General features: G+C 37.7%; 1 protein-coding gene across 7 annotated transcripts in view; it reads right to left on the bottom strand.

Annotated features, from left to right (window-relative positions):
* Positions 1-3,643: 3,643 nt before the first annotated feature.
* Positions 3,644-23,935, bottom strand: part of ADGRG6 (adhesion G protein-coupled receptor G6) — a 112,915-nt gene continuing 92,623 nt past the window's right edge. For 6 of the 7 annotated variants that reach the window (XM_076333743.1, XM_076333742.1, XM_076333748.1 and 3 more), the window contains 8 exons: positions 22,199-22,305; positions 19,274-19,401; positions 17,672-17,940; positions 15,983-16,097; positions 14,611-14,894; positions 10,618-10,719; positions 9,005-9,157; positions 3,644-4,338 (listed from right to left, as the gene is read on the bottom strand). In XM_076333743.1, the coding sequence (XP_076189858.1) occupies positions 4,160-4,338; positions 9,005-9,157; positions 10,618-10,719; positions 14,611-14,894; positions 15,983-16,097; positions 17,672-17,940; positions 19,274-19,401; positions 22,199-22,305 (1,337 nt within the window). In that variant the 3' untranslated portion in view covers positions 3,644-4,159. Of the gene's footprint in view, positions 4,339-6,713; positions 6,761-9,004; positions 9,158-10,617; positions 10,720-14,610; positions 14,895-15,982; positions 16,098-17,671; positions 17,941-19,273; positions 19,402-22,198; positions 22,306-23,935 lie in introns of all 7 variants that reach the window. The other variant, XM_076333749.1, reaches the window with a different exon arrangement.

Below are 23,935 nucleotides of genomic sequence, written 5' to 3'. Positions count from 1 at the left end.
TTTCTTTCTTTTTCCTTTTCCCTTTCCCTAGCACTGCAGCAAATGATTGTCCTGAGGATGGGAGTGCCACGATGGGGCCAGGAGCTCTGAAAATTAAATGGACCGAGTAGCCAAAGACCGGCTAAGCGGAGGGTGAAGGGGAAAGCCTCCTTAGCATAGCAGCGGCTGGAGCAGTGGGCATGAAATAGCTGGTTTGCATGATTGGTTTCCCTGACATTAACTTCTAAGCCCTTTGCCTAATTTGCTGACCCATATATGGTTTTACGTCTTTATATATAGCAAATGCATAACAACTTTTTATAATGGCTCTATGAATGACACACTGCTGCCCTATAACTTGGTAGCTGTCCCTGTGGTTACATAGATGTGTCTGATTATAGATCAGCCTTTCAAAAGTAATAAAATGAAGTGGCATTTTATGTAACTCAATGGGTTACAGTAGGAAGCTGTTAACAGTAGAGGATTAAAATAAAATTGTTCTTGATATTTAAAAAGTGATGAAACGAGGAGAAAAATAAATCCACCCCCAAACGCTGCAAATCACTCCTTACAAGTTTGGCATCTGCCAAGATCCTACTTGGAAAAAAAAACCTGGCCTCCTTCCCTCAGAGGGTCCTCCCACACCGTTCAAGGCATAAAGCTCAAGGGTAGTGTTCACTGTCCACAGACACACATGGAGAGACCGTCCACAAGCACACCCAGCATCCTTATTAATACATGCCATTTATCACACGGGGTTGTTTTTGATTGCTTTCTAAGACTATTACCGCTAAATCTTCATATTCTGTGCATTTTGTATGATGGCTTAAATACGGGGGAGCAGATCTGACACATTTCAGCAGGCTTCCGTGTTCTTTAAAGGTAAACATTTAAAGGTAGGCCATTAGTGTGTTACATTTAATGTTTATATATTAGTGTGTATTAATCAAGTGATTGGCTGACTATGTCAACAGTGATCAGTTAAAGCATGATTACAAGTTAAATCAAGATATTGGTAATGAGGGACTACATTCAGCTGGAAAGAATCATATGAATAGAAATAACTCCTGAGTTTTACATTATTCGTTTGTATTACTTCTAAAAGATCGTCCCGGCATATTATCTGTTGCCTTGATTTTCCTTTCATTTCTATGACATGACTGCTACCATAAATAAATGAACTTGCATAACTTTCAGATCATTCACTGGATGTGGCATTGAGTAAATCACAGAAGGGAAAAGCATATTCTGCAAAATGCGTTCCTCTGATGAGACGTAGTTAGTCTTGCACATTTATTTCCAACATTTTGGCTAGGCGTGTACCTGTCTTGCATGCTTAATAAACACAAGATTATTTTCCAGAATTCCACTGAGTAATTTTTGCCATAAACCACTAAAAAAGAAAAAAAAAAATCAATCATTCACTATTAAAAGACTTTAATTATTTGGAACACTAACAGCAAGAATGTTTACTTGAAAATGTTTCTTTCCACTTCAGTCCATCTTCAAACCCGTTACACTATATTCCACTGACTAGTATTACAAATTACACTGACATGTTTCCTCGTACTTGTAAAAGATAGAACTACAGTAAATTGTTTCACAAAGTGTTTGGAAAAAACATATATAAGACATTATTCTTTCCCTCTTCTTCTATGATGAAGCAGAAGCTTAGTTTTAAAGTAACAAGAACAGTCATTATAGAGCTAAATATATTTGACATATTTAACCTCACAAATAAATAAATATATACAAGGGAGGTTACAGCATGTCAACTACAAAGTAGAAGCTTTACACTGTAGAACTGAGAGCATTCAAGAGCATCTAACTGACACAGACAGTTTAAGATTACTACATGGTAGTAAAAAAAGAGAAAAAAATCTTAAATCAGCAAAAACATAGGTAGCTGTACATTAAACTGATAGGTTACAGCTCAGCTTCAGTCAGGATACTGTGTTTGCTTTTTATTTATATTTTACTAATCTACTATGTTTTATTGATTCCTCATTTTTTCAGGAATGTTTGGTTTTCCTTCTCTTCACTTCTGAACACCTTAATCAGGTAGAAATCTCACAGTAAGCTGCTATGTGAACACTATTATCTACAGTAGTTAAGCAAGTGGGATGATAAAATATATGTTCAGTAAATGCTTGTACGTAATATCTCCCTAAATTATTTCCCTTATTAAAGATATCTGACAACACTCATCCCCGCTAATAATTACATTTTAAGTGAACTGGGTTGACTTTCATTCACTCCACCACGTAAGTATTTGCAGTTACGAGACTGAGGTTCCGTTAAGGTCCATGTAGCGACAGCAGTGTTTCTGGATGGAATACCGTCAGGACATCCTCCTCCCGCCAGGTGTTTGCAGCCAGGGAAAAGACACCATTTGTGCGGTCACAGCATTAAACGATCTCTGCACGCAAAGGCGCGTGCAAAGAGCAGAGAAAGGCACAAATCCACATCCCTAATCATTGAACATCCACCTGCTTGGCAACTGAAAAATCTCACAGCACAACTTTCTGGTCGCCTTCTGAATACAATTAATTAAACATTTGGCTAAAAATATTTTGGTTAAAAAAAAGCCTTTTTAAAAATGAAGATTTCCATTAGGAGACATTCTCCTCTGAAAACATTATTTGAAAATACCTTTGATGTTTTGGCCCATGCTTTCAGCGACACGTGCAGTTGTGATTTTTACAAAACCTGTCACGGGGCGAGATGTGCTTCATGAGGAGAGATGCACTTTTGGCAGTCACGGCCACATGCTAATGTGTCACACATTTACAGAGATTAAAACAAGTAAGCATTTTATGCTCTTGTCTCTTCTCTGCACACACACAGAGTGTCGTTATGCACACAGAATAGCAGTGCAAAATTCCCTAATGTTGCCTGAACACCGTTTAAACTCTGTGCCTCCAACAATCTCAAACAAGTCAACCAACCGGGGGGCAGGAGGGGGATACTGATACTGATAACGTTATGTGCCTGGAAAGATCTTATTTATTTATTACTGGTAAATGTATTCCAGGTTATTCTAATGTTGCAATGCCATCTGATGGAGGTGTCTATGCATACAGTATATCTGAAGTACAGAGACTGACAAATGAACCCATGGGCTTACAAAGTATTCAGCTTGTATTTAAATATTAAAGTTTTAGCACCATTCATTGTTCTTAGATTGTCTGTGGTACACATTGTGGCTTCCTCTGTCATATTTACCATGTGCATTATTATAAAAATGTGTGGAGAGAGATCTAGGTATATTTTTATATATCTATACATAGTTGAATGTCTTCTCTTTTGTTTAGTGAAAAAGAACATTAAACATGGAATTGCGATGGGAGATGCCACATTTCATACATACCAATCAATAAGTGTTGAAACATGACTTTGTGTAAACTTTGGATTTACCTGTGTACTTGTTCTGCACAGAAGCAAATGATACGTACAACCGTCCGTTTCCATACATATCAATGGGCTTAAAATTTGCAAGAGTTACTAGCAACCTGCACGCCCTTCTCAGCCAGCACATCTATGTAATTAAGTGTGTTTCTATGTACACGGATACAAAATAGCCTGAATTTACAGCACATACAGTTTTGGTAAGCAAGATTTGCATGATTAGATCTATTTAGTCAAAAATGGTTTAAAATAACCCTTTAACAGTGGTGTTAGGGGTTTATTCACTTACGAATAAAGAACAGACAGCACTAGACAGTCAAGAAGCAAGAAACTAACAAGTGTTGTAGGGGAAATCCATATTCTTCAAAAGAAAAAGACCATCAGTAAACTGTTCAATAAGAGCTTGCCTGTACTGCGTGACATGTCTGCTATTTTCTCCAGGAGTCAAGACTTGCTTCTGTTTGGACTATAATTTAGAGTTAGGCTTGTGGCTCTTCAGTCTTAAAAAATATTTACACAGGATTACAATTAGCTGTCCAGGCATCATGTTGGCTGGTACACATTTAAAAACAGCTCAATACCGTGGTGGAAAATTGTCTTTTTCCACAACAGTAAAAAGGTAGAGAAATTGGTCCTCGAGTGGAGGCTGTTAACTGGAGAACATTATAAACTGGGAAAAAAGTACTAAACAGGTCACATTCTACAACATCCAGTATTCTCAATTCCAGGCAGACTTTTGTCTTCCTTTGGTCCAAAAAATTCAGAAGCCCAGTTAGAACTTTGTGCTGTGACTAAATGTGTCGGACATGATGATATTTTTATAGAAGTTGTCAGAGTGAGGATTGCAGTATCCCTTGACCTTGTCAATGACCTGGTGGACAGGGATGATTGATGTCTGTTCTCCATCCTCCTGGGCAAATTTTGAAGATGGCTTGTCAAGAAAAACATTCTCTAGGAAGAGGAAAAGGCAACAAGAAGTTAGGGCTTCTTAAGCAAACTCACAGTTTAAGAGGTGTGTCACTCCCACATAGATATGCCTTCAATTGCCACTACTGCTGAATGAAATTACTGCCCTAAAAGCCAGCAAACAACTTTTTGGCTTGGCATTGCTTCTTCTAAATTCTTTTCAGACACCTAGTCTTGTGGGCAGACCTCTCAGGTCTCTCTTGAAATTATCCCCCTTTTATTTTACCTAAAGTATAACTGACTCCTATCGCCCTTTAATATATTAATTTACTGTTGATGCTTTGAATCTTACAAACTAAAAACATTTTGATAGCACTGGAAAAGGGTTGACCTCCATAACATCTGGTAAATAATATCTTTATATAATAAAGTAGTGGAAAATGACAGTAAATGGATTTAATTATTTCAACAGTGGAGGTTTTAAGCTATGCACAGAAATACAGTATTTTGTGCAGAATGTAGCGGAAGATGACTTGCATCTTAAATCAGTTAACCAGAGCCAAAACTGACCTAAACTTTGTGCTTGCCTAGCATCACCTTGTCTTTTCCATAATGTGGAGGGTACAGCCTGAACAACCATGGGGAGGAAAAGATGCAGAAAACTGGCACCCCTTCAGAGTTCATGTGCTATAAGCCAAGGGTGTTGCTGAAGAGAAAAAGGAGCAAGGCAATTCCCAGCTAGGCTGGGAAAGTCTGCTTCAGCAGCTAACGGTATTGCTGTTCGGAGAACGGTCAGTAGGTAGAGCTCATGTAGTGAGCAACGAGAAGGAGAGAGCCTGTATCTCATTTTCTCAAGTACATTGTCCTAATGAGCTTTCTTATCTCTTCCACTGTAGTGAATAAAGCTGGTATTAATTCTCTTAAGCCGGGCAAGGTTTGGACCATCGCAAGCCGACAGTAAGATGGAGTATCCTGTGAAGCAATGTTTTCTACAAGTGACGTTTCTGATGGCTGTTTACAAGACCTTGGTGAAATCACCTTCAAAATTCCTTGGTAAAGGATCACTTAACAATTTTTCATATTATTTAAACTATGATTTCATACAAAACTTGTTTCTTATAGAAATAAATAATTAATTAAAAATAAACAGAAAAGTAACCCGCCCCTGCAGAAGTCATGATACCAAGCCATAAAAGAGTATAAAGTGTTGCATGAAGGAGAAATGGATTGCAGAGCGAGAAATCAAAACAGTTGTACTCATGAAAAAAGAAACAGGCATGTTCAGGCATATCAGAATGATTTTTTCAAAGCACGCAAGAACGTCCATGAATCGCAGCAAATAACTTCATGTCCAATAGCAAACTGCTGGGTACCGTGTGCCTTTCGAATGTATGCATTTATTAGCCAATGGTACTAAATTTTCAAGTTTTTCTACATATTGAATATCTTATTACAAAGATGAAAAGTTAATTCTTAGTCTTTAGGGAAGGTTTTTGAAATTCCTTGCAAATACGTACACTTTTTTTCACAAGGCATCATTACATTGTTAAATACCAGCTATTTCCTCATGAAATTTGCATGCACAGGAATTTTGTAAGTCCTTTGAAAGCAGTGGGGCCCTCTTTTTTTTAGCTCAATGGGCTTCACACCCAAGTACAGGGTTAAAATCCTGTGTTACTGAAGTAAATGGGAGTTGTACCACCAAATTCACTGCAGAAATAATCTTAACTTCTAATTCATAGAAGTGTTATATATGGTATTTAAGTACTCTGTACAACAAGTTTGTGTCAGACCCGTAGACAGGCAGGGCCACAAGATGCCAAAGTGATTTCTTTTGTCCACCCAGTAGGGTCCACCCAATATTTGTGTCCCAATCAGTGCATTCTGCATTCAACCGGCAGTTCACAGCATGGCTTTCAGGCATATATAGTTTGTCATTCAGACTTACTTTGGGTGTGACTGGATATGAAAAAGCAATGGCTAGAAGACTAATTCCATAATGGCCACAGACCAAATAGAAATATGGTATCTTAAAATTCCTGTAATAACTTTCAAAAATATTAAAAAATTTTCTAGGATTCAATCAGATAATTTTTGCTTTTTAATGTATGCTTTGTGTATGGGTGTTCCAACTTAATCTCCTTTCCCCAGACTACTGCACACAGGCATTAATGTCAGGGCATGGTCTGTTTTCTAAAATGGTATCTTCCAAATGCTTCACGCCCCATGCAGAGCGCAGACACCCAGAGTTTGAAGCACACTTATCCTTTGATTCAGCATCAATGGCACAGGATGTAATAGTGAGAAACAAGCAGCGTTTCTGATTAGCAAAGTCCTTTGTGTCAATGAGGACATCATGCAAGTGGCATCCCTCCACCCTGTTCAAACCATGCATTCAACAAAAGCAATTCTCACTTTACCTGTAATGCTCCACCACTGATGAGGAAAGGGCCTTAGAAGACATTATCTATACCACAAACACATGAATGCTTGTGTCAATTCCAGGGAGCACATTATAACCATATTAACAAGAGTTGCCAAGACATGTTGCTATTACATTATTTGCCTGCAATTTAGCTAAGACATCAAACTGAGAAGTTTAGCTGTATTAAAAATCAGAATCTTAATGTTATTTTCTATTATTTTAACACGTAAGAAGATATGTCAGTATTTAAAACCCTAATGTTAGCAAAAATTCCTTTGGAGTGTCACAATAAAATGTGTATTTTCAGAGGTCAAAGCATAATGTATTAATATTTTAAAAATATAGAGAAAACTGTGGTATTCCCTTAACGTCCGGCAAACAATCACATTACAAACTATGATTGCGTTACAAACTGCAATCCCTTTTAGGAAATAATTTATGCATGGGATTAAGTTCACCACTTTTGAAGAAAGTACATGAGTATGTTCCTAACTGCAAGTTTCTTTTAACTTACTACTTCTTACCTGGAACCGTTCTATTGTTTTGCTTCAAGAACGCATTGCAAAAACTCCAGCACTAAGTCTCCTTAACTGTGAGAGCCCCAAGTCCAACAAAACATTTAAGCATATTTTTATCATTAATCCCAATACCAAGGGTCTAAAGGTTGATCTACCAGGAGTACAAATGGGAATTCTCTGTCTGCAGAACAGAGAATGCTCTGCAGCGGAAAGGGCACGATGCTCTCCTCCTCTACTATTAAATTAACAGTAGCACTGTGATCGGTGGATATTATAGATGCTGTTCGTGGAAGACTGCTGACAGAAGTGTCACTTCATAGGGGAGAGCTGAAGACAGCTTGCTCAGGGCAGCTGGGTGCGTGGCGCATCAAACTTGAGATGGCAGCATGGACAGGTACCCTGGGGAGGCAGGCGCCAGCTGCGTGCTCCCAGCGGGGCTGTGAATGGCAGTCCTGAGAGCAAGCTCAGGTACACTGGGGAATTTCTAAGATACCGCTCATTTTTACTGTATTCAAAGCAAATGTACTTCATATATAGCGTCAATAACCAAAAAAGGTTTACGCTCTTAAAACACCTGATGCACAACCCCTCATGCTAATGGATGCACTGAATATTGGTTAGTGAGAAAATAACAATGTAATTCTTAAAAAAGGGGATTTCTAGACAAAAATTGTGTGCCTAACTGATCCAGGTAATGATCATCAATAAAAAAAAGAAGGTATTTCCTGGAAACTATACCACATATCGAGAAAGGAGGCTGTACCATCATAAATGAGACACTGGGGACTTCTGAAAATAATTATACTTAAGAAACAACGTAACTTTCCTTCCAGTAAAATCATGTATTTCATATCTCAGCATTGCTTCTAACAAATATTTTATAGCAAGTAAATACATCTTTGTGTTAAATATGTGCACAGATTTTATTTCCACTATGTTTCAGAAGAGGATTCTGTGATAATATTACGTGACTTTATACAGGACAAAAACATGAGTTCACAAAAATGCAGTAACAAAAAAATCTGAACTATTTAAGTGATTTTCTGAAATATTATCTCAGACATAAGCAAACAGACTTGCAAATCATTCCAGCTCCTCTCTTTTTTTGCTCCTTTAAAGTGTTCTTAAAATGAGCACATTTTTATGGTATGAGTGGAATACAGATGATGCCTTTTATTACATACACTGTTGACATCTAAATAAATAAGCAGTAGATATGGCATGCTATTTGTAGAAGGGAAAGACAATGCATACTCTGGGAACACAGTATCAGTTTCCAAGTAGCCTCCATTTGTCTCTTTACCCATAAATGTGTTACAGTTAAATGGAAGCAGTTTGACCAAGTGAATCAACTGTGGACTTGGGTTCAGAAGACTTGATTCCTATTTCCAGCTGTGCTGCTAGTTTTCATGTCATCTTGGGCAATGAATGTCATCTCCCTGTGCTTTTGGTTACTCTGTGTTTACAATGGGGTAATAAGACTTACCTTCTTTTAGCCGAAGAGGCGAAAATGCTATAAAAAAGTAAGGTTTGCTTTCGTCACGCCTACTTTGTTTAGTATGGGAACATACCCAGAGCAGAATTGTATATTGGATGTATCATATATTAGGTTGAGTCTTATTAAACAGTAACATATATTTTAAAAATACTGAAACCATGTGAACTGGTGACATTTTCTTACATTAACCTTTCGGCAGAAATCCCTACTGTACCTTTAACATGAAACTACTTATTTACAGATGCACTGTGTTACAGTGCAAGAACTCACCTGTATGGCTGTTTCGTTTGCAATACGTATTCGTTGTAGATTTTGATTTGGATGTTAAGTAGGTTGAATTAGAGCCGATGGAACTAGAGGATAAGGATTTCCCAAGATTATCAGAACTCTTCTTTATAATATTGGTTGCTGTTTTGCTCCAATCTAAAAATGATTAAAAAGTTTTACGTAAATCATTACCATAGGTACTAAATGCTTAATTTACTCAGTTATGAACATTTTAAGTATCAGATGCATTTCTTAATGTTGTTTATAACAGCCTATCCTTTTCCTGTCAGATAGCCTCTTTGGTTCTTAAGAAACACAATTATTATTCCAACTTGATTTACTTTGCTGTTTACCACAGTAGTTAAAATTGGTGGCTCTAACACTCTAACAATCATTTGGCTGGATGGTAGAACTGCAAGATCTGGCTTTCCAGGATGCAGGAGAGCAGTGAAGATCTGTAGCAGTATAAGGATGCCAAAGTTTCATCACCTGAACAGAGAAAGGGATAGATAGGAAAGGGATGGATGGGAGCATTTACAGAGGTCTTATCGTTCGAGGGCTTGATCTGCTGAGGTAGATAGTACGTACTAGTGGATTTGCACTTGTTGTTGTAGGGTTTAGCATATTGGTGCAATATTAATAAAAATGAATAACAGTTATTCAGTAGTTCACATCTGACGAGTTTTGTCCGAACCATGAACACAATAGGCTCTTACACTGGAACAACTTCCAAAGGGTATCTGGAGCACTGTTATTACCCGGGATAGACTGGCTTACCTTGCTAGGCAATGAGCCTATGCCACCTTACTGTAGATTTCAACCGTGGTCATTGAGCAAGAACCATATGAGCAAGAATTATATGGTCCAAAATCATTACACCAGACAGCAAAGCAAGATCCAGTTGCCTACACACAGGAGTCTAATGCCATCCGAGATGGCCAAAGGTGCAGGAGACTATAAATGCAGTGTCCCAAGTGTTGCACTTCAAAATGTCGAAACCAACTGCTCTCCTTTCTCTCTGAGAGTCGCAGATAAAGATGAATTTCAATTCTGGAACCTAATCAGGCTTCTGCTAAAGGAATTTTCTATGTTTTTGAGTCTGTAATGGTCTCTCTGAGTTATACGGTGAAGGACAGAACAGTTTGAAAAGGCAAAGATAAAAACAAAAGATGTCAGAGTGTTTCTATCTGCCTTTTAAGAATTGCTCATACATCCACCTAACAGTCCACACAATTCAGTCAACACGCTGTAATGTAGGAGAAAAGGAATAAGATCGGCTTTTGAATGTCGGAGTTTGAATCTCTGGATCTTTATTTAATTTTTTTTTTTTCAGGGTCCAAAGAGCCTTCCAAAACCATGCTTACAGCACCACAAAATCTACCAGCTGCTTTCAGTGGAAAACTGAAAGAGAAGACTTGAGAATTTTTATGAAGTGATACCTGAAAAGCCCCTTGGCAATTGTTAGTACTGGAGTGAAGTGACAGCCTATGATTAATCTATTTTTCCACATCTCTGGCTTACATTGTATTATATTAAAAATAATATAGCAAGCTGTTCACCTGGACTTTTATGGACTATTGCAGCATCTAAGGAGGGGAGCTGTGAATTGCTTTTACCTGAATTGTCTGCCAGTCGGAATCTGCCACAACAGAGATGTCTCCTCCATTGTTTCTGCACATTTTCTTTCATAGCACAATGGAATACAAATATAAATAAACCTGTGACAAAAGCAAATGAAGCATGTATTTATAAATAGACAAACAGATTAACTAAAATCTGCTAACAAAAGACTATGAAGTACAAGCAAAGGAAAATCATAATGTTTTCTTATTGTCATCTATGACTCATTTAAGAGGTATGGAAATTAATTAAAGCTGTCCCATCCTCTAGCTGCTATGTAAGTGCTTGGGATATCAGAAGAGAGATAATAGGACCCCTTTTATTGACACTGTTGATTTAGATCCAGCTCAGTGTGGATCTTTTAATTTTTTTTTTTTTTTTGCTTAGAGGAAAATAATTGAAAGGTTTTTTTCTTTGAACCAAATGAATATTTTGCAACAGCAAGAGCCAGATTGCAAAGTAAATACAGACACTATTATATTAGCAAGAAGATATTTTATCTCCTCCCGTTCCACATCTACAGAACTGTGGGCTGTATTCTTTTAAAACTAGAAGTCTTGTAATTGGCACTAAAGAGTGCCCTGAAAAAGCACACTTGGATGTATGTGCATCACATGCATGTACTTGAAATGATTATGAAAATGGTAAGAATATGTTCACAAGCACTAATTAGGTGTCCAGCTACTTACTTCTGAAGAAAATTACCTGGTTTGTGCATGCAATCGCAATAAATGTGTTTAAGAATGTTTTTGTAGAGTTCATATTTCTCATGCAATTGTACAAGCTTTATTTTCAAGACAGAAGATAAGCATCTGCCATGTGGTAAAGAAGGTCTTAACTGGATGTATGGTATGATTTCATCATTCTACAGAGATACTTTGGAGCTAAATATAGAAGTTGGAAATCTCATATGCTCCTGGCACTTCCCAGGCAGGCACTGGCTGTGGAATCTTCTCTCATTCTCCGGCTTGGCCTGTTCTTGTTTTACTCTTATTCACTGGGAGAGAGCCAACCTGGGGCTGAACACCTGATGGCAAAATGTTACTGCCAAATCCCTCATGATTATATCTTAAACATGAATAAATGCTACATAATGTGGGCAAACAGGGTTAAGTGCCATCCCCTAAGACTGTTCCTTTATGATCACAATGAATAGCTCTGTATACTAATGCCTACTATGTTTCAGCTGGTAGAACACAATGGCAGGGTATAGCTTGGAAAAAACTGCTCTGGAGCATAAAATTATCCTCCCTTCTCCAAAGTGCTGAGGTGTAATTTTGCATGAATGCTTGTCACTGAACTGGACTTGTATTTGCTTATAGCTGTCAGGCCAGGCTGTGACCATTCAGATCAGTTAACTTTAGTAAGGGTTGTGTCATGAAACACGTTTTTTGCAAAATTTTTCAAGAGCTGATGGAGGAAAAAAAAGGAGAAGCACAATTTAAGGAAGGCAAACACACCTTAATGCATCCCATATGCAAGCTCTGTTGAATTATGGTTACTATGTTTGCGTTTAGTAAAATATTTCTCTGTGTGATTTGTTTTAAGCACAGAGTAATTCCAATGCAGTCACTAGCAGCTCTTACAGGCTTAGAGTTACGCAGTTGTTTGTGGCCCAAAATACCTCTTAGGACTTCTGTACAGCTACAAACTTACTAAATTGATGCTTAATTAAATTGTGGTGAATGTTTGGAACATTCTGAATGGCTAAAAAAGAAAATGTGTATATCTATAGTAATACAAAACGAATGTACTGCATTAAGTACTTTGCCTTTGCCCTGTCTGGGCTTGGTCTCTGCAACTTTTTTCTCTGTATTTCATTATTCATTAAGTTTACAATGTGCTTTAGTCATACAGCTTTGGTTTTGTTTCCCAGAGCCAAATCAGACCCTAGGCTTGGCTCTAGCTTGGCTCTGACTTGAAAGTATTTGGCTTGCCCAGGCAAATATATAAAATGAGCGGCCAAAAAAGAGATGCTCCCAGATTTTTCACTCTGAGCGTCAAAGAGAGAAAAGTCATTTCCTATGTAGATGAAATAGCAAAGTACAGTAACACCAGTAGTTGCTGCAATTTACTTTTTCACTGCCAGTGCACAGAAAACTAGGTTGATGGAGGCTGCTGGTATAGCTTAAAATACCAGTGCAGTCTTCAAAAACTTGCGAGAGAGAATAAACATATTTACTGAGGGCTCAATAATTAAGCTCATGCTAATACTGATGAAAGACTTGCCATACTGAACTGCTTTTTGCTGCTAGGAAATGCTTCCTGATACAAATCCTAATTTTTTCTTTGCTCCATTCCATCCTCTTACTGCTACATGTGCAGTGCACCAGTTGTATGTGATTTTAAACATCCTCTTTCTTGTTTCTTTAGCTCTGCCTAGCTCTTTCTGACACAGCAATAAGCATTTTTAGATACGGGATTGTTATCTTCCTGTGCTTGATATGACAGGCCTGAACATATTCTGTGCCATCTTTGCTACCACAATCCGTGAAAAGCTCATCACTCTTCTTCTTTTTGCATTTACTCCTCAGGTTTTTCAGTTTCATCTTCTGACTTAACTGCCTTCCAAATATCCATTTTCCATTGAACAGTGCTATTACCCCAGAGAGACTTAAGCAGTAGTGGTCAACCTTATGTGCACTCTGCACATACAAGCTTAATTGATTGCACTGGAAATGCTGGTTACAGACAACTTGTTGAATTTGATCCTTGGCATGCTTTTCAGAGTTTTAATTTTTTTTCATGTTCTTCCCATGCTTCTAATCTCTCTAGGCCCTTCTGAATTTCTAACTCGGACACATTGCAGCAAATACTTTATTATGCTGCCAGGGGAGTATCAGAATCTGTCCTCTGGAAAAAAAGTCTTTAGTAAGAACACCACATCCAAACAATTTTTGCCATTTTGCCTAGCATTTTAGGTTGAAACTGAACCAAACCAAACCCCACAACATTATTCTTTTTCCACGAAAGCTCAATAAATCTTTTAGCGCAGTAAATATGTCTCAACTGTAACAGATAAAATCCACACAGCATAACATTAAGTACTTTTTCCATAAAGGGAAGATATTTTGCTGACCCTGGGAAAATTTATATTTTATCTCAATATTTGTGTGGCATAACACACACTCCTCCACTGGCATTCTTTGATTTGTTTTTTGTTATGTTTTTTTTCAGGCAAATTTATTTTTTATCTCAATATGTGTGTGGTGTAACACATGCCTCTCCAATGACCTTCTTGGGTTTTTCTTTTTGTTATGTTTTTAGTTGTTCTTTATTAGCGGGTAGGGCAAGTGGAGATGGAGACTCTTGCGTCATTTGGTACGTACGCAAATTTCAGCTCTGAGCTGAAATTCTTTTAAATGTCAGTTATATACTTCTGTAATTTATAACCATTTGATTACAATTTATAGCATTTTTAGAAGGATGAACTATGTTGGAAAAGTAAAATATTCAAAACTTCAGTAAAGGAAACAAAAATAAGCTGACTACAACAGTCGCTGGATTTTCCTTAAAGAACCAAAGAATATCCTGTATCTCTGTGCTACCTCTCTCCACTGAAACAGGACTGAATTTCGTTTTATGACCTTCTCATGCCTTAATAAAATAGTTATGCGCTTTACAGACTCCCTACAGGAATAAATTAAGGAAAGAGGCTTCCTATATTTGTTATAATCAGTGAAAAGAAATGTTGAAGGTCATACAGCATCTACCTCAACAGAGATCACTGCAGACTGTTAGTTAGGAATAGTACTATTTATAATAAAGTGCATTTTATTGAAAAGACCTTGAAACTAATTAATTTAACTAAGATATTCAACCCATGTGTAGTTGGTATCATTATTCCACATAAGGGGAAGCTAATAATTTTTATTAAAGATCCAGAGAGCTTGGATGTGAGTTATCTAGTCAAATAACTGGACATAAGTATGTCCCAGAACAGCAACAGCTCAAATATTATTTGTTCACAGAGCAGAAATTCAGCTTACCTTGCAATGAATTGAAAATGGAGAAGAGGTACAGGAAAGGAAGAGTTAAGGGACCCCAGGCAAAAAAGGCAAAGCCCCACGTCATGCCCAGGAGGAAGGTCAGGCTGACCACGCTACGGAGGTTCCTCAGGATCTCTTCCTTCAGGCTCCGATTAGTTCTTTTCCCATTCCTCCCACAGATCTGCACCATCACCACAATAAACATGGCAATGTTCATCAGAAACATGATTCCAAAGTAGCCGGCACAAGTCACATAAAAAACAACTTCATTCTTGATCCAGCAGCTGCAAAAAAATACAAAAATATGATTATTTTTATATAAAGCAAACTACTCTTCAATTATTTATATGACTACAAGGAAAATCAGTCTATGTTTGATTCCACTGATGCAGAGCTATACTTTCAAATGAAACCTTTGTCCATTTTCTGCTTGTAAATAGGATGAAGCGCAGTGGCATCTTAAGTGTGACTTTGGCACATAGTAGTATCATGTCAGAAATCTGAGGGTTGTACCACGTTTTAGTTAAAACTATTTAAAAAGGAAATCTGACCTCAGATACAAGCTGTGGGAACTGCAATCCCATCATGGAAAGTTTAGACTCAGTATGAGTAGCTCCACCACTTTCATCTGTGTGAAGCATAGGACGCTTTAGTAACAGAATGGGCAAACTTGGATCTTCAGTGCCAAAATCAAGTTTCTGCCACTTGAGCTAAAGGAGAACTCAGACAGCTCTGGAGAAGAAGCAGGATGGGTAGTCCTTTGAGGTAGCCATTTGACAGTCAGCCATGTGAGAAATCTAGCTTATTCCTTTAGCAGCAAATGGCCAGAATGCTTAACATGATACTTTAATAAAAATACAGAATGATATTTTTATTTATTATGATGAAGCTTTGCCAGGCAAGGAACAGAAAATGAAGTAACAAACAGTCACATAAAAATTTTGGCATTTGGAGATTATTATCTGGACATCAAGAGAAGAACATAGAAAGCTAATGAACTACATTGACAAAAGGCTGTTTTATTTACAAAGGAGACTATTTTTATATTACTTCTTTCTCTGTTCTTACCTAGAAGATATAGCTTTCATTTAAGATAAACTAAAACAGGTATTTTTATTTTATTGTCATGACAAAACTTATGAATTATTCTTTTACCAGAGGAGTGTTTGTACCTGGCATTGGGTAATGCAGATTTCCCTCCAATTTTTCTTATAGCCTTCTTCACACTGCAGATTCAAATAATTTAGAAGACAATTTTGCCCACTTTGCTTGTTTAATGCACTTCTGACTTTTCCAAAGCAATCTGACCAGTGCTAATTTTTTTTTGCAGACTGTAAATGCTAAATTGTAAGAGATTAAAAGAAATACTCACAAGTCATCTCCTCCTTGCCCATTAGCATCTTTGCCGTATAACTCTTTGCCATAAACATGACTTGCATTTGTGTTAGCACTTGCTAAAACAATTGCTATCACCAGAGCTGGCAAACCTGTAACATGAGAAAACTTGTAGTTTGCTTTCAAATCTCTTAAACCTTCATAATCACCAGGCAAAGCTGAATTATTGATATCTCCATCCCTACTGCTTTAGTAGAGTATCCTGAGGTAGTTCTATGTCAGAAAACTGCACAGAGAAGTAGAAGGAAACAATTTTTCTAACAGTACAAATGTATAAAACTTTCCAAGTACTTAATGGGCGTTAATGAATAAGCCTCATAATGTTCTGTAAGGTAGAAAATGTTATTTTAGTATTTGATATGGAAACTAAAGTAGAATAATCTTCCTTAATTACTCAAAGTTAAATTTGCAATTGCACACAGGCTCTCAGAATAAAGTCAGAAGAAGATTAATAAACTATTACAAAAATGAGATCTAATGGATGGATGGTATTGGGATTTTTTTTGAGGGATTTTTTTCAGAGATGTTAATGTCACTTGATTAGGCTGGGGAACTGGGGAACTTGAACTTGAACGTGTAATTTCTCCACTGCTTCTCTCAGCTGTTAATGTCTTCTTTGTTTCTATAGCATTATATATCCTTTACTTAAATGTGTCCAACAAAATAAAGTAAACTATATATTTTTAATAATAAGGTAAAGGGAATATTTTGGGAAAATAACAGACAACTACGTGGAAGAGAACTCTGTGCAGAGAGGTACAGCTCACATGAAAGAAACGTATGTTTCCTGACATGCCTTATTCACGTGTCTTATCCTTGCTATGACAAAACAGATTCAAAGGGGAAGAGGTTAATTTGCTTTTCCGACCACTCAGTCCTTGTCCTCTGCTGAGGCTGCCAAATAGGATGCTAGTTGCCAATGGAAAGACATCAATTATCAGCTGGACTGAGGTCAGTGCTCTAGCCATGAGGTTAATGGTTTTGTATTGTGTTGTATTATTTCAAACACAGTATGTGCATTCAGGCAGAAGGCACAGATTCCTGATATAGAAAAAGATGAAGAATAAAAGCCTTGCGGCCTGAGCCTTGCAGTTATTTTTCAGTATTACATTTTCCATTTCAGTCCTGCAGTGTACACTGCTTAGGGCAGGCAGGATCTCTCTGTGGTTTAAACACTGTGCTGAAGCTCAGGAAATTTTGATTGTTTCTGATTCCGCCATAGGCTTTGTATTTGTTGGCAAGAAACTTTAAGCTGGATTGAAATCTTTTTGAAAGTCAATGCAAAGATCCCCATAGGTTCTGTAGTAACTGCAAGAGTTTCTGAACTCAATGTGTGCCATGGTTCTCCACCTCTGATACGACGCTAACATTTCCCCTCTGCCATTCTGGCCTCTCTGGGAAGTAAGACCAGTTTATCTGGTCTCTCCGCTCCTCCTCGGGCTGTGGGCTGCTCTGGGCGGAGGGTGCCAGTTCTGGTGTTATTGCACGGAATTATAGAGAGGAACTCGGCGACAGAGAGGGCTGGCTGCACGCCAGCACTGCCACGGGGCGGGGGGAAGGAAACGCCATGCTGATTTTGATTCTGCTCTGCATTTGTGATAGAGAGCTTTTATATAGCATCATTTCAAAATACATGCTAAGTAAATACTGCATCTACTGAACTCACCCCAGCCAATGATGCAAAACTTCAGTATGTATCGCCGTATATAGGTGTTGAACACTTTCACTAGAGCAATGTACATATGAACGGCTTCTAGTCCCATCCATGTAAAAGTGGCCAGAAGAAAAAAGTGCAAAAGTGCAGCTACAGCTATGCAGAGGCCATCTATGTCAAACGATGCAATCCAGCCATCAAGCAAGAAGATCAGGTTAAGAAAGAGCAGGGCTGTGCTCAAATTCATCAGGATTTTGGATGGATAATCTCTTCGCAGCTTCCTAATGAGAGAAATACAGGTGCATATGATTAATTGGCTTCAACCACCCAAGCCACTTACAGCAGCCGGGTTTACCAGTTTACAAAGTAAATAAAAGCACAGGAATCTCTTAGCCATAAGCTTTTGTGGCAATAAGGCATAGTGATGCGTACTTCTGTGTGGTATCACTGAAGGCTTCTGTTGTATGTCGTGGGGGAAAGCCAGCACTTCTTTGGGCCCTCAATGAGCTAATTAACTGTCAATATTTTAGCAACTGATTTATTATTAAAAACCTTTCAAATTAAATACAATACAATGTGGTTTGTACTTTAAATGAAAATTGAAAAAAATGAAAACTTTCAAAACACAGGTGGCCAGAAGCTCATCTCTGATAATTTTATATGTTAATCTTTGCTTAATTTTTGGAATATATTGTCCAGTGCTTGCTGTTGTTTTCTGGTTTTTTTTTTTTGGGGGGGGATGTTGTTGGTTTTTTTAATAGGGTCTTAGGAAGACTGAAAATCAAGTCAATTTTCTTTTTTAAGTGATACACATTGAAATGTATGAACCGAGGGGCAAGCCAACAACTTCTGCCATCTTGGACCAGAACATTATCCCATAGGTAATGCAATAGGAATGCAATCATTAAGAGATATTTAGAACTCGAAAACCCCCTTTGCCCTGCCTGGCCCCCCCCAGCAAACTATCCTTCTTTAGCAGCTACTCTGTCCTGTCCTGTTACAGGCAGAATGGTTCCTTTGTGTCGATATGACTTCATTTTCTCTTTTCACTGTTCACAGAACTGTATCACTTCAAAACTTTTGCATTCCCTTGAGTCACTTTCACATTTCAGTAGGATTGCTGTTGAATTTGTTGTAACACTCCATGATTTATCTTCATTTTATTTCTCTTCCCACTTCTTTCTGAAGGGCTCTAGAATGTAATTCTTCTAATTGGAAATTTCTCTTTTTATTCTTAGGACTTGTTATGCTCACACAGGCAAGTTTTTCTTTGTTGTTACAAAAAGCCTGGTTGTGGATTTTAAAATAATACATACCTGTTCAGAATCTAGAGGACACTGTACTCCCAAAAGAGGAAATTTTGAGACACATTAGCCTTGTTGCCCAGCCTGAGCAGCACAACGCATTGGAAACAGGAGGAAAGAGTCTGAACTTAAGGTCCCCTTGAAAAAAATTTCCACTTCCAACTTTGTGACCATGATTTTGCAGAGGTTTTTTTTTAAACATAAATTTCCCTTCCTAGGCAAATAAACCACACTAACCATAAAACTAATTTATTTTATTCATCACATACAGATACTTCCTTTTGATGTTTTCAACAGAACTAATACTTACTCAAATGCAATATATGTCAGAAGAGTTGCAGCTGAAAATATAGCAGATATCCCACAGCCTATGTAAGTGATAAACGTGAGGACCTTGGTATTCTGTGGGTCTATTTGTGTAACGGTTCTCTGAAGGTCCTACATGAGAGAGCAGGAAGAGGCATCAGTTATAGCAAACACCTTTTCCATGAGCACAACACTCACTCTTGGTAATCAGTCAAGTAAAACTCAAAAGCACTTTGGCAATACCACTATAACCCTGACATTAGGGTTCATGTTTACTGAGTATACTTAGTCTACAGTTGTTACACCTCTCACTTCCTTCCCACAGTTCTTGAAAACATTGTGCTTTAAGTACTATAACTGCTGGGATCAGCAGATAGACAGAGCCTGATACTGATCCTTATAATTCAGTACCAGGAATTCAAATGTCCTTCTCTGAAAAAATCTCCACTTATCAAACTTTTTAGTTCCGTCACTTATAGACAACTCTCTTTAAGAAGATGTAAGACTTAAGAAAATGTAATTTAAAAGTATTCATACTGAAATGTACACCATTCTGGGGAGTTTCTGACATCACTACTTGTTATTCAAAGTTCGTAAGAGTCAACGTAGCTAATCATCTATGGGTGAAACCAAGGGCAAGATACTGCTTTTTGGTTTTATGGTCTGTTTTGACATGCAAACTATAGTTATAAATAGAATTGGTCAGGAAAATAGTGACAAAGACAACATTTCAAAAAAACCTGGAAATGAAGCAGGAACATTCTGAGGATTTTTTTTCCAGTTTTCTGTCCAACTGTAATTGCCACATAGTACCGTCTGAGAATAAATGCCAGTGTTATTTCCTTTTTTAAGGACAAGAAAAAAATAAGAATGTTTGGATCTATATCACTGTGGAGTAAATGTGTGCAAATACTAACATATAATGGTGTCCATTCTATAGTCAGTGTAACTGTTGTCCCTAGCAAAACTGTCTAGCAAAAGAAACCAACAAAACGCTACAAAACTTGCCATTCTTCATAGGAAAAGGAAGGAGTTGTATGCAGTTTTTTACACCCTGTCCCAATCTTATATGACAGTTTGTACATATAAGGAGAGTGATATTTGAAAATAATTTAATAGCTAAATTAAAGTCAGAAAAGATTATTCAAATGGAAAAGCAATTAAAAGGGTCAAAACTGTGTAAAAATCTATTGGAACACAGCCCAAATTCAAAGAACTTGTGCCTTATTTCCTACTACCACAAAAGCGTTCGGGGAAGAGAAGGGACTCATTGAATGTATCCTAAAGAAAGCCCTTTTTTTCTCCCTTTGAGGATGAAAAGTGAAACAAGACCACAATTTAGCTTGCAAAAAGACAGAAAGCTTGTGGCTTTTTCATATCTACATCTGAGCATGACGTGAAGAGAGCAGCCTTATTAAGAAGGCTCTGGAAGGCCAAAGCTGAAAAAGTCAGTGCATGCGGCTCCCTTGTGCGGTTAAGTCCTATGTGTCACTGCAACAAGTTAAATCAAAAACCAAATACTTGCACAGCATTGCTGTGATCAAGAGCAAACATCTTTTCTTCAGGTATGTTTTAGAGGCTGAAGAATGTTAATTTCAGATGGAAAGAAACGTTTCAGCCCATTACTGAGCATAAAAAAATCACCAAATGTTAAGAAACGATAGCAGTATTCTTTTTCATGTTGGGATTTTTTTCTCTTGAAAACACTTCACACATGCAAATTGCTGGAGGCACCTGAATACTGGAGGAATTACGCTGCTGAGGCTGAAGTGCTCTATATGGTTCCCTCTTTCATCTCCCTGATAGGCTGTGCTCTACCTATCCCAGCGACCCAGACCGGAGACTTTGCTGAAGGCTCTGACAGAGTACGAGTTACACGTTTTGTACCAGCCCTCAGTGGGCAGACTTCTTCCAAGAGAAGGCCTGACTGCAAGGCATCCCCAAAGCTGATTAAAGCCATTTATAAGAAAACAGCAAACATGGGTTTACACATTTCACGAAAGAAGGTATTGCTTTGTACTTTTTAACATTAGATAAATATAAATCTTGTCAGATTTGCAACCTAAATTTGCAAGGGGCAATTTAGCCCCTTGAATCTCAGGATGAAAGGGAATTGTAGCGCTCCTTTGACTTTTCATCCTCATTAACAGTTTTACTGACTGTAGGACATTTTTCTTTCCCTGACTATTTTCCCTGACAATATGAGTCTCTCTTTTTTTGTTCTGAAAACAGCACCTCAACTTTTTCTCCTACTTTTTTTTTCTGCAAACAACTTCCCACTTCCCTGATCTTGAAATTTCAAATCTACCTAGTCTTGTTTCTCATTCACTTCCCTCTTGTTACACCCTCCTGTCTTAGCTGCAGGTCATTTTTGTCAGATTATATTGTTAAGGGAAATGACAGGGACCCCCTGCACCTTAAGACGCATTAAGATCAATTTTTTCTGTTTCGCTAGAGGAATTGTTAATAATAGGAGTTGGTTTTACAGTCCCTGACTTTCTTTTTCACCCAGCCATGCCCAGCTTTGAAGCTGGATGTTTTAATACGCTATTTGTATTTTGCTATCACTCAGAAGTCTCAACCCCAGGTCTTTTGTGGCACAGTATTTTCAAAATTTAGCATACTCTTATGGGCACATTTTACTTTTTATTTTATAATATTTAGCCACTTGTAAAGAACATAATAATAATTATAATATACTTTCATTACTAACTTTATTCATTACCTCGCTCCTGAATTCTTATCACTAGCTATTTTGTTATGAAAAGATAACTTTATGACAATAAGGGGGAAAATGATGTATTATTATTAGAAATCGTGTGCATAAGGAATGACCCAAGTAAGAAAAATGAGAGTTGTCTTGACCCAAGTCAAAAACTGCATTGCAGTTCCTCGGAAAGATAACTTGGTGAACGGTGAGTTTGCCTACCATTAGGACCCCAAAGTGCGTGAGGTGGTTGCATAAGCAGACCGTCTCGTTTTCATTGGACTCTGCATCCACTTGGCAGCCCGCAGGGTTCCAGCCACCATTGCCACCTGTGGAAATGAAACAGGAGAAACCGTACTTTCCAACAAACTCATGTCACCCTCTCTTTTAACAGATTTCTCACTTCAGCTTGTGCAAATGCGGAAGTGCTTTCTCAAATTGAATGAGTGAACATTAAAAACAATCAGGAAAGAAGCAAGTGTCAGATTTCCTAGTTTCTGCAGAGAATCACGCCAGATGAGTGTCCCAGTAATGGACTGCTGAGCAGAAGCGATATATGGAGGTCTATAATAAAGGTAGGGAGCTTTTTGGTTAATGGGGTAGGAATAAGACCTGCTATGTGGATCACTCATTAAGACACACCTTAGTTTTACCCAACAATAAGATGGTTTTAGAACTCCTTTTTACCCCACTGATGTGATGTCTGCACCTTCTTCCCTCCTACTCATGTATCCCCAGGCACATGAAAGCATTTATGGCCCAGGAGCAGAGGGCCTCGCCCTTCTTCTCTGCAGCATGTAATGCAGAAGGTCAGAGCGGATAATCCCAATTATCATTTGTGGCCTTAAGAAAAAACATAAGTAAACTATCCCCTACCCACCCCACCTGAAAAGGCCATTCTGAAAAATAAGTAGAAAGATTTTATTTTTAAAAAATAAATGTTAAAAAGTAAAATTTGTATTTCTGATTACTTCTCCTTTCATTTTTTCCTGCTGAAATATGAACTAATTTTGTGAAATAGCTCATATTCTCTGAACTTTTAAAGACATTTTTGCACAACTCCAGACAAAATCCAGCAAATTAGCCGACTGGCCCTATAACTTTACCCCAAATTCAAGACAGAACCTCTCAAAAGACTGTGAAGGTGTTCCAAAACCACTTAAAACTCTCCCCTACTCGAGCAGCTACTGATAATAGTTTTGTCCCTGCGTGTTTCTCCTTTGATGTGCTTCTTAAGTTTAGCTTCCTCACTAGGTTCTTTTTTTTTTGCTCTTTTTTATCCTTCTGCATTCTTCTCAGTTCTTCTGTCTGAATTTCCTGCTTTCAGCTACAACTTTAGATTGTAAATTTTATTTCTTGCAAGACTCTCTGTACTAAACCCCTCCACCTCAAATCCTACTGCTAAGGACAGTTACTTCTTTGCTCTATCTCTGTTTCATGGCAAGGAGAAGTAACATCTCAGCAGTGATCTCTAAAATAGAAGGATCTGGAAAGTCATCCCAGAGAATGGCTTTGTCTGTGCAAAGGATGAAGATCTTGAGTTTAACATCACACACGGGTTAGGCAGTAGCAATGAAGAATGAGCTAAAATGATGCCTTGTTAATGTGTGTCTCCATATGGGACCTCATCGTGCATACTGTCATCTATTTACAAGGTGCATTTTGAGTCTCTGTCTAAATGAAGTTTGTGTAATGTAGTTCCTAACCTTCCACGGAAGAAAAAACAGCTTAAGATTTGTAACAGGCACAATTTCACAATTAAATAACCCAACATTTTTTAAATAGCCAGTTAAAAGTATGCTAAGAACCATTCATGTGTCTGATTAGAATTACTATTTAATTTGCACATGCAGACAGATCAGTGAAAAACTGCTACCAGATATAGAAAAGTAGAGAAACTTTCTTTACAAATTTAAAATGTTAACCAAATTTACATACAAAACTTTTAGTAAGAATATT

Source organism: Aptenodytes patagonicus, chromosome 3 (genome assembly GCF_965638725.1).
Source record: "Aptenodytes patagonicus chromosome 3, bAptPat1.pri.cur, whole genome shotgun sequence".
Lineage (NCBI taxonomy): Eukaryota > Metazoa > Chordata > Aves > Sphenisciformes > Spheniscidae > Aptenodytes > Aptenodytes patagonicus.
The sequence above is the reverse complement of the archived record's forward strand: the minus strand, read 5'-3'. Positions and strand labels throughout refer to the sequence as shown.